The sequence below is a fragment of the Coturnix japonica genome, chromosome 6 (assembly GCF_001577835.2).
Source record: "Coturnix japonica isolate 7356 chromosome 6, Coturnix japonica 2.1, whole genome shotgun sequence".
Taxonomy (NCBI): Eukaryota; Metazoa; Chordata; class Aves; order Galliformes; family Phasianidae; genus Coturnix; species Coturnix japonica.
Window position 1 is genome coordinate 18,004,720 of NC_029521.1, and position 15,503 is coordinate 18,020,222.

A 15,503-nucleotide genomic window follows, 5' to 3' on the forward strand; every position below is an offset into this window, starting at 1 on the left:
TGCTTGTAACAAAAGTTCTTTTAATTTAAAAGCACTGAAAACTACAGAATATATGATTTCTATCAGTGTTGAAGCTCAACTTTGCAACCACAATGAGTTTGGTGGGTTGATGAAGCATTAGTAACTCTATGAGCCTCTAATGAAACACCAAAATCACAATAATACATTTTTGTTTCAGTTAAGATTTAACCAAGAAGGAAAATTAGTACAACACAAAAGCAACAGCAATTGCAAATTGAGAGCACAACCATTCTTAAGTGTTTTGTTTGTTAGTTTGTGTGTGTGTATTATATGTGTGCCAGGAGTAAAAATAAATCATACTTACAGCTGTATCGGAGTTTCTGCTAGACTGGAGAAGCTGAATGCAGGTTATGCAGCACACTGAAACTTCAGTTTTTTGCTCTCTACTCCCTCACACAGATCATAGATAAGAAGGCAGCATTGACAGACGTCTTTTCATCTCATTTCTGCCTCGCTGTTCTTTTCTGGTATGAACATACGATCTGCATCAGTCAGAATTTTGCTCAAAATACAAACATGTCTGTCATTAACAGACAAGAGATCATACAAACCTGCATTTAAACAACAGGAATCAATCTAATTATTAGGAGCTAAATCTGTGCTAAGTGGAAAACAGAAACTTCTGGGATTCAAGTCAGCTTAAAAATCGCAGTTTGACAGCGGTAGCTCTGCTTTACAAAGTCAATGTATGGCACAATGGCCAATCGTTTCCTGAGACTAGGTTGAGCCTAAAGATATTAACACACAATAAACACAAACTGAGTCACAGGGAGCCAGCGTTTCACAAGCAATGAAAGTAAACATGAGAAAAAAAGAATATTAAGGATAATCTAAACAGTGGTTATGAGAATGACCTGCAGGAATGCATGTTTACATTGTACTGTGAGAAGTGCTTTATTCTTTTCTTTTTAGGAAAAAACAAAAAGCATGACAGAAAAGTAATCCACAGTGTAATACGCACATCTGCCAGAATGGCTGCAGCAGAGATTGCTCTTTATTGATTTATAAAGGCAGTTTTTCAATAAACCTGGAAAACAGGCCCACATTTTACAGTGATATTCACTGAAAATGAATGTTTCAAAACTCAGTAAATCAGATCAGGTGACCTGGATAATTATGGGTATGGAGGCTTGGCAAATTGAACTGTTGACACTAAAACACGATTAGCTAAGAATTAAGAAAGGCCTAATAATGGAGAGATATAATTATAAGCTTGAATAGAACCTCTTTTGACTACTAACATGGTACACATTATATAAGCTGAAATGGGTCAGAGAAAGGTCTTCACATACAATCACCACTGAAGGAGCAGAGGGGCAGTCTGACACAATGGCATCTGATATAAAAGTGTGCATGAAGTATAGGAGTGTCACTGATTTTCTCTATGTGGAAACGATGGCACACACTGATGTTCATCAGCAACTGCTGAACATTTATGGAGACCAAACAACCCTCAGTTTTCAACAGGAATAGAAAACACCTGTTTAGAATAAAACAGTTTTGAACCTGACTACCTTCAGGATTGCTTTTCCTGCACAGTACAGCCATGTCACATATCCTGAAGAGGGATCTGCTACACTATCAGGCTCCTTCATGGCAATTTTTGAATAATTTCCACAGTGACTCCAAATCTTAAATCCTTTTGATCTTTTTGAGAAGACCATTTTTTCCTGTAGAGCAGATAAGGAAATCAGCACCAACTGCTTTCAAGCAATTAAAACCCTATAGGAGAAAAATAAATAAATAAACAGCTGGGCTACACTGAGGAAATTCTTTATTTTTGGTAATGGTGTCATATAAAAATACTTTAAAAACATACAAAATACATCCAAAATAATTGAAGGAGGGTGGTTCCTGGCTAGTATATAAACTGAAACAGTGTAGTTAATTATAATAATATATGTTCTAAATAAATATCAGCACGACCTTTAAACAAGCTTACAGGAAGTAGAAACAATAAAACAGGTACAAAGTATAAAAGGTGTGAACTTTGTTCTTTTTGATACATGAAGATGTGATCTTTCATCATCACAGCTATACAAGGAGAAGCCCTTGCTCTAGATGCAACTATTCCCACAGTTCTGCTGATGTAGCACATTTCATGGTTTCATGATTTTTTGTTATTGATATTCCACATCATCAAACCCTGTAGTGCACTGGGAGTTAAAGAGTTAACACTCCAGGTCTGTGGAGAGTTCCAGGTACCTGCTTTTCAGAAGTGAACAACAACAACATATTACTTACCCCAGAAGGATGTGTTGTTCTGTTTCCATTTTCCATTCAGTGGGAGAGATGTAACTGTTTGCAGACCATGACATGTCCCTCTTTTGTCTTTCTATTTGCCACTGGAGACATCTTGCCTCCAGTATTAGAGAAAAGCCTTTGGTTTTTGGATACTCTCTTTTTCTCTTTTTATTTGATTTATTAGCTTCAACTCCAATTACACTGTATCATATTGTATTATCTGGCATTCCAATATCTCTTTTTTTAGTAAGTTAGCTTTCCTCCTCAGATCGTTGCCACCGTTTTGTTTTTAGGCCCATCTCGCTACCCTTCTCCTGGGGTGTGGGTCCATGGGTTCCACCAGCCCATTAGTCACAGAACCGGGCTGAACCAGTCCTGAAACTGCTGACATACATACAAGGCTTAGGTGAGATCTCTATGAAAGGTGGTATTTACCAGAGCAACTAACACAGTTGAAAAAAAGCAGGGTACATTAGAGCAGAAAACTCTTCCAGGACCTGAAAAAGGGAAAAAAAAAAACAAAAAAAAACTTGTAGACTTCTGTAGCTTTCACATGACAGCTGATATGACCCATCTACATCTTAAAATAGCAGAAGAGGCAGAAGCATTTCTTCTACTCCAAATCCCAACCTTTTAATCCCCTGGTTGCTTCAGGATGAAAGCAGACCTATGACTAAGGAGATCACTTGGCAGTTTGCCTTCTGCTCAGCACAGCAGCATAACCCTTTCTGATGCACAGGCAATGGTGATAGGACAGAATGAAGATTAAAGATCTCATCACTGATCCTTTCTTTTCCCTCCACCCTTATCTTCTCTCTTACATACACCAGGAAATGGAAAAAAACAGATTACCTCGAACTAGAATCTCCTGAGGACAACGTGACACTTCCTTTTTCCATGATGTACCGTGTTGTGCTAAAACTAGTCTCCCACACAATTCTAAATCTAATCAGTTAATTTAGGCGAAAACTGCTCTGCTCTAACCAGGTTTAGTTAACTTGTGAGACAGTTCTGTATCTAAACTGAGACCAGAGTGTGGGTGTGCTTGATACAGACATGACTACTTTAAATTGGGAAGCTCAGGTACAGACAGAAACATCCCTATAGCAGCCCAGGCTTCAATGGGAACCAACAGCTGAATGTCTACCAAAACTCCCTGACAGATTTCGTTGACCATATGGAGTACCATACTGTCATTCTGAACAACTAATTTGACCAAAGACGACAGGTTTAAAAGCTGCATTAGATACATCTTCACTCCCATCTCTGGATACAGGAATATCCTGAGCTGAGTCATTGGTTCTGAAGGACAGCAGGGTACTGTAAAATGCTTCCAGCTGTGACCTACCACCCGTAAGGAAGGCAGCAAGAAGTACATGGACTGAAACTGGGCACTAAACATAGTATATTGAAATATTTTCAGTATTTTTATGTTTTGTGAAATAGGACAGTGGAAACAAGCTACATCTAAAGAAAGCAAGTTATTAGGAACACAAACAGGTGTTGTGGTGACTTTTTCCAGCTGCTTTACCTAAAAATCAATTAAAGTAGCCAGCCCCAACCGCGGCGTTCCCACAGCCAAGTATGCCAACCAGAGAACAAAATATTTTCCCAGCAATCCTGCAGCCCGCAGTTCCAGCAGCAGCCGGCCCAGCACTCACAGCTCCCGAAGCAGCCCGCAGTGGAGCCCGGCGCCACACAGCTCATGGGCAGCGAGCGGAGGCCAAGCGGCTCCAACAGGACTGTTCCCAAAGCTTAATTCCTCTCCCTGCGGGCAGCGAGGGTTGAGATACCGGCTCCGCGACGAGAACTGAAATCTCAGCCACTCAGGGCGGCACCGAACTCAAATTAAGAGGCGTCCAGTTACCTTTTGTCTCGGCTTTCACCAGCAGGGAAACGGCCGGGCCCCGCGCGGTCCCTCAAGCCTGCAGCGGATCGCTCCCGCTGCCCTTCGCACCGTCCTCCTCCGCCGGGCTCGGCTCGGGGGCCCACCCGCCGCCACGAGTATCGCCCCGGCTCCCCGCCCAGCCACCCACCCCCTCCACCGCCTCCGCCTCCTCCCAGAGGCCCCCCGCCCCCTCCCCAGCCGCAGCCCCCGCCCCGCCGGCAGCAGAGGCAGCCCGACGCGCCCCCAGGTACGCGCCCTGCTAGGCCCGGCGCGGTGGAAGCGGCCCCGCCGGGCGAGGAGGGAGGACGGGACCCCGAGGGCGCCGGGGAGGGATTGGCCGGGCGGGGAGGGGAGGAGAGGCGGGCGGAGAAGATGGCGCCGCCGCCGGACGCTGAGCTGAGCTGAGCTGAGGAGCCGCGCGTGCTGAGCGGGACCGGGCCGGGCCGTGCGGCGGGGAGAGGCCGGGCGAGGGCGGCGGGGCCGGGCTATGCGGCAGCGGCTGCTCCCTGAGCTGAGGCGGGCTCTGCTGAGCTGCGCGCGTCCCTGGGCCGCCCCGGCCTCACAGTTCACCTCTCAGCGCGGCTTTCTCGGGTACGGTGCGTGCGCGTGAGGCGGGGGAACCGGGCGGAGGGAACGGCGCTGCGTGACGGGCCGGAGTCCTGCCCGCGTCCTCCGTGTCGTGTGAGGGCCGGGGCGGGGGCGCGTTGTGCGGCCGGGGTGGTCCTGGCTCTGTGGGAACGTGGGCAGCCCGGAACGCGGGGCTGTGGGGAAACCGGGAGGGGAGCGGGGTCGAGAGGCCTGTGTGTGCCCTGCGCTGCACCGTCCGTACCGGCGGGGCGGGTGTCTGCTGCCCTGTTGGGGCGTTCCTGTGCGTGCGGGGTGGGCTTTCTGGTTGTTGGTTGTTGTTGTTTTGTTTTAAGCTTCGTTTTCCTCTAGAAAAGGAGTTTTAATGTTGCTTAACTTGCCTTACTCTCCTGAAGCATAAACGTCCCAAATGGGGCAAAAATAGGTTGCTCCGAGTTACCCGAAGTTGACAGGAGGGAGAGGGGAACTTTGTTTTCTTCCTTCTATAGGTGTTGTGCCTGTTAACCGAATGGCCAAAGCTTTATTTAGCGGTACAAAAGATGGCAAAGTAGCTTTTCATTTCCTTGGGAAAACAAATGACTTAGGATGATTCATGCTGTCAACTGCTGTGTGGCAAAATTTGGGTGCACCGTTATTGTTTGTAATTGCTGTGTGCACCATGGCGTGAATGTGCTGCATGTGTTGGCTGTTGTGAAGGTAATCCACAGTGCGGGCTCTGAGCTGGTGCTTTTCTGAGGCTGTCATTCCTTCTGCTGGGTTACTTCTCTAGGAGCATTTGAATGCATACAGTATTTGGACTTTGCTGTGTGTGAGTGGGCCTGTTGTGTTTTCATGCTGCCTACAACCATGACTTAATCATCCATTTAATTGTGAATTAGGATCTACAAAAATGATAATGAAATGAGAGGGGGCAGAGGAGGCCCCATACTTCACATAGTTTTTGTTTTTTAAAGATGGAGAACTTGTGAAAATGAGACTCTGGTAACAGATATGATTTAATAATTGAGAACAGGGATAACTTCCATGTTTGACTTTCTTATTTCTTCTCATCTCACTCGCAAAAGTGAAATTAGCTATCTTAGTCTCAGCAAAAGCGCAAATTAAACCAGTGTTGGGGTGTCCCTACAAGTGTATTTTTACATGTAAGATGTGGCAAAGTCCCTACATTCAGGACTTTATCAGAATGTCAGTGATATACCTCATATTGCATGTGAACACAGAAGTAGCCCCCTCCTCTGCCACATCCAGAGCTCCTGAGAAAGAAAGAGGGAAAAGGAAAAAAGGTTCCTTACCTCTAGTGTATAACTGAGCTGGAAGGTGTTAGCACATGGGTAGGGGTCACTGAAGGTTGCTCGCTGAAGTCATATACTAAAAATACTGTTAGAGCATTTGGGAAGTCACATTGGGTTGATTTTTCTGATGTATTAATTCTATTGTATTGGATACTCCTGTAGTGTTGGTCTTTTTAACAAGATAGCAAAAGGACACTTTGTAATAAGAATATCCGGAGAGGAATTAATTTAACTGCATTGTGCCTACAGTTTGGATACGTGTGGTCTGTCAGTGAGTGTCTTTCTGTTCTCAGCTGTTTAAGTCACTGAACTGATAAACTATACTAATGATATGGAGCTGTATATTTGCAGACAGGTGATTTTTGTTGAAGTTGGTTCAAAGTTGATTCATTGGAGCTCTCTATTTAGAAGGCCTGACCTTCTGCAAGTTGTTTTTAGGATGAGTCAGAACTGTATCTTGTCTGAACGACTGAAATGGAAAAGATTGCTTTAAGTTGGAGATTTATTCACAGTGTTAGCAATAGAATTGTCTAAAATCATAAAAACTAGAAAAAAAAAAAAGGTAATCAGTCTGGAATTCCTTTGCTGAAACACACCACAGGACACTTCTTGTTACAGCTCTGTTGCTTTTGTCAAAGCTCTTGTGTTAAATACGCAGTTGTTTTTAAAAGGGGATTGCAGTGCTGTTCATGATAACAAATCCCAAAGTTCTCTGGGGTTTTGTTGCTAGATCAGTGTTTCTTGCCAGTTCTTTTATCTTTCCATGTAGTTCTGTTTTTGAGCAGTGCAATGAAAGTTTTAGTCTTGTCTTTTTTATTTATTTTCTTATATTTCATCAGACCTCACAAGTTTTTAAGTTTGAGGGTTTGAAACAGATGGTAGCATAAAGTGTTAGGTGAGTTGGCTTTACAGACAGTCTTGGACAATCTGATGTGTTAGTTGCTGACAAGATGTATGAAGTACACATCCCAATCCATTCTAGAATAAAGCACAGCAGTCTCTCTCATGCCACCCAGTTCTGGTTCTATGTTTCCTGGCACGTGCAGGGCTGTGCTGGCACTGCTGCTGCCTGTAGCTGTGGATCATACCCTGTGGTGATGGGTTGGTGCGGAAATGTCAGGGAGGGAGGAAGGATGAAGGGGAACCTCACTGGCTTGTGGGGATTTGATGCATAACACAATGAAATGAACTCATAAATGTCTTTGAAGAAAGTGAAATACACTTTTCAAGTGCGTAAGCATATAACATGGAAACTATTATCAGTCTCACTCTTAGCATGTGATTTGAGACTGAGGCATATAATGATGCAATCTAAAATACTGTGACAGACTTAGGAAACTGTTCTGAAGATTCTGTATCATCATAATTGTCTGAAGATCAAAACCCCAGATAATTCTGTTTAAATGTTAAAAACAAAACCAAAAAACACGCAATTGTTTAAGCATTGGAATTTGGTATTGTCTGATTGAAGCAACAAATACTGGGGAAGGGATTGTTTTGTTTGAACCTGGATAAAACTTTTTTTATCCTGGAAGATGTGTTTAATGAATTATTTGGGGTAAGTCTTAGAGAGAGAATGAAAGCTGAAGTGATTTAGAAGTTTGGGGGGGGGGGGAAATATACTTCATTGCTATGTTTGAGGGCAGTTTGTATAACATTGTGCCTTTTTGTTTAACTTTTTTTCTTTTAACCTTTGGAAACTGTAAAACGTTCAAAGAAAGGAGTATAATATTAAGGCACAGAGTTAACTTTATGGTATCTTGATCCCATCCTGTTTGAGCAAGCCAAGGCTGCTGAAAACATAATGTTTTGCTGTTCAGGCCTCCATTGGTGCTGAATCTGAACAGGTGAAGCTACCATGGTCCTTGGTTTTGCCAAGTTCACAGCGTGCTGTCATCTCATTTATGCTGCTGGTTTTCGTGTCCAGTTTTACAGCCCCCCGGCAGCAAAACTCGCAGCAGACTGAGCCTTATGGATATAATGCAGAAGCTGCAGAAACCGGACCATTCTGAGAAGGAGAGCAAGAAAGGCAGCATCTGCCTTGGCTGCTGTCGTTACAAGGGAGTTTTCTGTCAGTTCCAGACGTGGCAGAAAGCTGGAGGCTAAGGTTCTGCAAATGCTTTCATTGTAGCTAGTCTTCAGAACTTCTTCAAAATGAGCTACATAACAAAGCCTTATAAATATTCATCATCCTCTAACTTGCTTGATTTGGCACGATTAGTTGTTTTTAATAACTTGGGAGCACTGATTAAGTCATGGTTTATGCAGTCTGTTTGTGTATGCAATCAGATTTATTCAGATCAGCATCAGGAATGTGTTGGAATCTGAGATACATTATGTAGCTTCTTGACAAGTAAATTCACAGCAGATGCTGCTGTGGGTTATGAGTGTTGAATCATATCAACTGTTTGAATCTCTCTGTGTGTAGAGGAAGACTTACTAGGTTTGGCTACTTTTGAACCACGTAACCTGAAAAGGTTATGATGAGTGTTCTGAGAAGTATCCGTGATGGAAATGGATGCCTGAGAAGATTTAATTATGTTTGTTGAGATGATTTGCTTTCTGCTCAAATTTTTAATATATTGCTGGTTTATATTAAAGTATAAATATATATCTTAATAAAAACGGCAGCCTGGTTTTAGGAAAACAGCTGTTCTGATTACAGTTTAGTTTAAAAAATAAACTTATTGTGGTGTATAAGTGGATCAGTAGGTTGAGAGAGCCGGTCAATTACAGGTTGGTTTACTGCTAATGTCACTGTTACACACAGTGTCACAAAAAAGATGTCACAAATGCTGCTGCTGCTGTGAGGAGTGGCAGACTTAAAGGATAAGAGGGTTAAAGACATGTGAAAGAGTGGAGATTTATTTCATCATTGCAAAGCCACTAGCTTGAAGTTCATGGAGTCCTCCACAGTTCTCAACTCAGTGATGACAATTCACTGCAGGAAAGGAGAGAAAACTTACTGTGAGTTCTCTTGGCTGTAGCTCTGCAGCCCCAGGCCTCTTGGCTGAAGAACACAGCTCTTCTTTTGCTCCAGGCATTGCCAGCTGAAGAAGTCTGTCAAAGTTGCTAAGGACTATAAACCACAAGGATTAGTAGGTAATACAGACAGTAGTGTTAGTGGTAGATCCCTAACAAGACAGAACAAAGACTTTTGGGCTCAAGAAAGGTTTCCCTCTGGTAAGTGGCAGGCAATGAAGCTTGGAATTCAAAAGAAAACTAAAATACGAGTGGGTATACAAATAAAATACGGAGCTTGAAACAGTTAGAAAAGGGTGTTGACTGTTTCTGTTATCAGTGTGGAGTTAGAATATTTTGTGTTGCAGCCTGCATGATGTGTGAAGTGTCATCGGAGCGCATGGAACATGAATTGAAGAGCAGGAACAATGCAGATTCTAGTATATACAAGTGTAAACTTACAGTGAGCATGATGAAGCTCCACAAACGTGCATGAAAGAAATTCGGGTTTAGTTGTGTGAAGGTTTCAGGGAATTCCTAAACTTTTAAGACAACTGATATATGTTGAAAATAAGTCTGGAAATCTGCAGAGATGTTGGTGATTCTTCATCTGGTCACTTGAAGCTGATGAGTGTTTATAGCCATTTGTCTGGCTCAGACTTACCTATCAACATTTGATTTCAGTGTGTGCAGCCTGCTATGACAACAAGTCTTGAAAAGTGCTTTGGAGTTTGTGCTTTCAGGGTCATTTTTACTAGCTAGTTACATTCATGCAATGAAGGCAGCTCTCAGGAGTTTCTGTTAATTGGTTTTAAAGTGTGGGCTTTAATTGCTCCAACGTTGAGCTTAGGCTTGACTATGGTGGTTGATTTTTAATTACAACAAGTTTACTAAAATTACTTAGACTAAAATAAGTAGGCAGACTCGTATCATTTAATCCCACTCCCACTCTGTTGTACTCTGCAGGTGGAAGCTGGCTTCCCCAGGGAGCCTCACTAGTTTTGAGGGACTGCCTGCCTACAACTTGCTAAAAAATAGACCTTAAATAATAGAATATCACTTTACAGATACTGTGTAGCAGTTTGCGGTTTTGCCTTAGACTTTCCTTGTACAAGTGAAGTCGTTTTGATGAGAGGAAAGAATATTGAAGATTTCCCAGTCATTGAACAGGGATGCATCTAGTTTGTGGGTGAATTTCTTTCCTACTGGATGTCAGCATCCAGTGCTTGCTGTGATGATAGCATAGCAAGTAGGTATAGCAGCAGTTCTTTAGGACAGGCCCTCAGTATGACTTAAGGAATTAAGTTACTTCTCAAATGAACGAGAAATAAAAAAATTCTGTTTGTTACTTTTTTTCTGTTGTCAGAAAGCAGTTACAAATGAATGGAGCTTACGTTTTGCTTAAGAAAATGTCACTGTATAAATATTCTGTCTTAAATTGCATTTTCTTTTCTAGCTGTTGCATTACAATTGCATAGCACCAGAAGGAATAGTGCTCTAGCTAGAAGGCATTCATCCTGTATATTTTGTTTTCTTTTGACATGCTGCCTTCCAAATATATTGTATGGTTTATCTGCTCATGTTCTCTTGCTTCTGCTAGCACAGTTAATGTAGCTTTCAGGGAAGTAATTCTGGCTTAATCATGTGAATCATCTTGAAGCTAAGGAGAATGTTGCATTCACGATGCCCATGAAAATAACAATCAATAAAGAGATACAGAATGAAGTCCTTAGTTTGAAGGCTTAATCACTTGGTCTTTTGAGAACTGTAGATTTCCTGTGCTGAAATTTGACTGCTGTACTGGAGATAGCTGTGAAGGAGGAACAAGCGGGGAATGGCCATGAAATGAGGTGGAAGTGTGCAGCTTCACAAGACATCAGTTGAAATCTGAGGTTTCACGGAAGCTGTGTAATTTGATGAATCACGTTGTAATGATGAGTCATTTGAACAATCAACATTCTGTGACTCAATGAGGTGGTAGAGACATAAGGAGCTGACACGTGATAAGGAAACTGTGTAGTGTGTGAAGCCTCCTGAATTTGAAATTTTATAGTACACCTTCATCTTCTGTTTAGTAACTAGTATGTTAATGAGGCATGATGCTTTAGCTGAAAGCCAATTGATAGCTGTTAGTTAGCAGAGGCGATATCAGGAAATACAGAAATGGCTTTGTTCACCTGCGTGCTTATATTTGTCAGTCCAGTAGAACCGTGTAAAAGAGACAGTGAAGTAGAATTAAGAATGGTTTAGTTACTTTCATCTATGAAAGATAGTATCAGTTCTTCCTTTACATTTAGATACTGAGCAGAAGTTATAATAGAGTTTTTCTGCTTCATCCTCTGAATGAGCCGATGTTTTGTTCCACAACAAATGCTTTTGATGCAAAGAAGCAGAAGTTTCTGTGCTTGGAGTATGCTCTGGTTGTGAGCGATAGGTGCTCTCTGCATACAGGGTTTAGCCAGTAAATGAATGACAGATTTAAATTAGAGTGTAGACATTTAATTTCAGCATCCAAGTTGGGGGTTACTTATGACATCTGACACTTTAAAGAAAAGAAAGAAGTATGGTTTGAGAATCCTGTTCTACTAGTGGAAATATTTCCTTCTGAAATGCATCTTGCAGCACATTTACAGGTGCTGTTCTACGCTGCTTGTTATTGGCTCTAGCTTGGCGGTATTTAGATTCTGATTATTCTTCAATGCTTTCTGTAATCCAGATTATTTTTACTTGGATTATAATTCTTGTTGGTAATTGTGCTTTCTTTCAGTGTATTTGAAAATTCCAAATAGCCTTTTTACTTCTTCCAAAAATTTTTCAAAGGTCTAATGCCTACTTTCCCACTTTGTTTTATAATGATCCACTTTCCAGTGTTCACATGTATCTCCTTCCCTAAGCCTAAATCCTTCCCTATACACACTTCGCTGCAGGTTAAGTCTTCATTTTTCTGTTTGTGAAGCACTTTCTTTTCACTGATATTACTGTAGACATTATGTATAGAAGCTTTCTATCCTCAATGTGTGGTTAATAATCAACTCTTTATCAGCTACACTGTAAAATATATCACCCATACTGATGACTGTACAGGCATTCTATCAGGCAGTTTTTAGACCATGAATAAACTCAACAGGACAGTAGCTGCCAGGATCCTTCCCCTATGAAGAATGCTGCAGTGTTCCAGAAAGATGATTTTATCATTGACTCCTTTTTTAATTTAGAATTTTAAACTGCAAATAAAATATAAAATTTGATTTTCTTTTTCAATTTTTCTTTCTATACCACATGGTAACACTGAGTATGTAGCTGGTTTGATTCCATGAGTTAGTTATAGTGACTGGATTATTGGAACAACATATAGAAAATAATGCATTCCTTCATGTATGGCATTCTATATAGTCTAAAAGCTTGGATCTAGTCTTAAAATTTGGATAAAGTTCCTTGAGCCATATAACATGAAAATAGAAGAAGTGCTGTGAAGCTCCTTGTCACAGGTGTGATACTGCCAGAACTATACGTTTCTCATGCCTCTCATGTGTGTTGTGGAGAGGTGTTAGATACAGCTATATGCCACCTTATTTTATTCTGCTTGCCTCAAAGCATTACTCTCCCATTTCCTTATTGGTGGGTGGATGGCTTTTTCTGTTTGCTTTAGCATTCAGTCAAGCACTTCCACTCCATCTCTCCAGATACACAAGTCTAAATGCCTCACGTTTTTACTTTGCACTTAAAAATGGAATAAACAGATTTTATAATTCCAGAGTCATGCTTTGCTTATTAATGTTTCCAAATGTGTCATTAAACGTGTGTGTCCTTCAGTGTCTCTGTAGAACAGTAGAATTTTATACATGTGAAGCAGTCTTTGATCGTGCTGATTCTTCTGTCTGTGTTTTTCTGGCAGTAGTGTAAATGATGCTGCCTTTTCATGTCTGACTGTACAAACCCAGTTGTCTGAGTATTTTTTTAAATCTAAGATGACTGTGAAGTTGCAGCATACAGAATGCAGCTGCCAGTTCAGAAACTTCAGTAAAAATACTTTCTTGAAGCCTGGAAATATACTCGAGACAACAACACAGGATTTATTTCATTCTTATCATAGTTAAACAGCAGCATGTTATTACTTTGCTACGTTATTTTTTAATTACTGCTGGTGAAACTTGTAAACATTCAATTATGTAATCAGCTTTTTTTTCTTCTTTTTTTTTCTTCATTTTTCCGGAATCTCTCAGGATTTAAATTATACTTTTAGGCCAGTTTTATGAGTGTTGTGCAGAACTAATTTCCTTTATTGTCTCTATCACCCACAGCTTTATAAACAGGTCTTAAGTGAAAACAGTAAATTAATTCTCTTTTATTTTCCTTAAGTCTTCAGAAGGAGACAAATAACAAAATGAACAATCCTGCTATTAAGAGAATAACAAATGAAATTATCAAATCACCTGAGGATAAACGGGAATATCGTGGACTGGAGTTGGCAAATGGCATTAAAGCACTTCTCATTAGTGACCCCACCACGGATAAGTCTTCAGCAGCACTTGATGTGCACATAGGTATTTAATGCAATTTATGTTCATTAAACAATTATTGTATCATTAAAATTCTTTAAGTTTTGGTATGTTAATTGCAAGTAAACTGGCAGGAGTAATGTCTAGTTGCTAGCCTGGCCTTTTACTGTAATTTAGAGCTTAATTCTTTGACATACTAAGTTGAAAATTATGAGAGCTAATTAAATTATCTTGGTATACTGTGTTTACTCAAGTGTAGAAATATGTGTTTTAATGAGTAAGTTTCATGTTATAAAAGCTCTTTTGTAAGCAGGAAAGGGGCGGGTGTGAGTACAATTATTTCAGATGGCTCCATCTGTCACATCAGACTTTTTTTTTCCTTGTGAAATTGTTGATGAGTTGAGGTGAGAAGGTGCTGTAGTGCTGGAGGAGGTGGGGAGGCACACCCTAACTGCAGTGATGCTTAAGTTACGAACAGAAATACAAAGAGTAGAAAGGGAAGATGGTGTCTTTGAAGCTGTGGAAGAAGCCTTCTCTGTTATTGGAGGTATTTCTTGAACTGACAGTTTCTCATTTGCAAAGTGTGATGAATGCACACATGACCTAAGCATCCTTACTCATCCTCTTGCAGTATTTATAGTTGGGAGCCCTTTCTACCATTGATGTTAGAACAGAAGTAGTAGAGTAACTTTGTAAACTTCCGGCACAAATCATTATCTAGTTCAGAGGATCCCAAATGTGGTTTTCTTGGATATGATGACAGCAGTAACCAGCTATGTCCTGTTCCTGCACGTGTACTAGAGGAAGTGTCTCTGTTGCCTCTATTCTCCCACTGCACACTGTTGTAAGGTCCAAAGCTGGACTTCCAGATTCAGGCTTCCACGCTTCTGCCTTACATTCCAGGAAGCCTTTGTTGTCTTCTAAAGTGTCTGCCTTCTCACCTCCTAGCTGGCTGCCAATAGCTGCCTGTGTCCTGACAATTAATCACAGGTTATTACTCATCCTGTAAGCCACAGGAGAAACACCTCCTTAATTGTGGCTGTCAGCTGCTGCCTTTTAATGCAATGCAGTTATTAAAATCAAACTATAGAAGACAGAACATTGTGATCTGCCAGGTCTATACAGATTATGAATCATGAACTTCAATTTAAATCTTATTTGTCTGAGAAGAAATCAATGCAGGCTGATCTGAGAAGGCAGTTTGAGACACTAATTGGTTCAGTTACTCATTTTAAATTTCCTTTTTTTTTCTTTTTTTTTTTAAGATTGGTTTTAGTTGATTGTAAGCTGCCAAGTGTCTACTTACGACTACAGGATTTGTATAATTGGCTTGGACAACATACTGTGATGTAAAGAACTTTGAAAGACTTAAGGTTTTATCATTACTTTTTGTCAATGATTTTATGACATTTTTCCTCCTGCAGGGTCTTTGTCTGATCCGCCCAACATTGCTGGACTTAGTCATTTTTGTGAGCATATGCTGTTTCTGGGAACCAAGAAATACCCAAAAGAGAATGAATATAGTCAGTTTCTCAGCGAGCATGCAGGGAGCTCCAATGCTTTCACCAGTGGAGAGCATACAAACTATTACTTTGATGTGTCACATGAACATCTAGAAGGTGCACTGGACAGGTAAACACAAATTGTTGTTGCTATTTGAAGTGGCTTAGGAGTTCTTCCTTATGGTTTTACCACTATGTTATTAAAGAAAGGGTTGAGAGTGTTATCTTTCGTTAAAACTGATACTAGATGACTTCAATTTAAACGATGTTCCTCGGATTTTTTTTTCTCACCTAGCAGACTTCTTCACTGAGAGAGAATTATTGAAGTCCAAGGGTTGTATTTATACTGAATATTTTCAAAAACGTGGGGCACAGAATGTGATTGTGAACTTATGCATTATACACATACTTTGACTGTATCATCAAGTCCAATGCATGCCACATAAACCTTACTTCTTTGACATCGTAAGGATAAAGTCTAGAAATAAAATCAGATGCTTTTAGTAAAGGG

At 40.9% G+C, this 15,503-nt stretch overlaps 1 protein-coding gene and 1 long non-coding RNA gene across 6 annotated transcripts in view; one reads left to right on the top strand and one right to left on the bottom strand.

Moving 5' to 3' along the window:
* Positions 1 to 4,274, bottom strand: LOC107315978. 2 transcript variants are annotated; one of them, XR_001556140.2, is made up of 4 exons: positions 4,133 to 4,274; positions 2,266 to 2,762; positions 1,536 to 1,743; positions 1 to 485 (listed from the first exon to the last, which is right to left on the bottom strand). It is a non-coding gene; the product is annotated as an uncharacterized LOC107315978 (long non-coding RNA). The 2 variants fall into 2 exon arrangements; XR_001556139.2 differs by lacking the exon at positions 1 to 485 and having other exon boundaries at positions 1,478 to 1,743; positions 4,133 to 4,269.
* Positions 4,275 to 4,301: 27 nt separating this feature from the next.
* The window catches only part of IDE (insulin degrading enzyme), a 55,774-nt gene continuing 44,572 nt past the window's right edge, over positions 4,302 to 15,503 (top strand). The window contains exons 1-3 of one of the 4 annotated variants that reach the window (XM_032445423.1): positions 4,302 to 4,400; positions 13,351 to 13,535; positions 14,915 to 15,122. In XM_032445423.1, the coding sequence (XP_032301314.1) occupies positions 13,376 to 13,535; positions 14,915 to 15,122 (368 nt within the window). In that variant the 5' untranslated portion in view covers positions 4,302 to 4,400; positions 13,351 to 13,375. Of the gene's footprint in view, positions 4,401 to 4,515; positions 4,745 to 13,350; positions 13,536 to 14,914; positions 15,123 to 15,503 lie in introns of those variants that run through there. The other 3 variants (XM_015866934.2, XM_015866932.2, XM_015866935.1) reach the window with 3 other exon arrangements.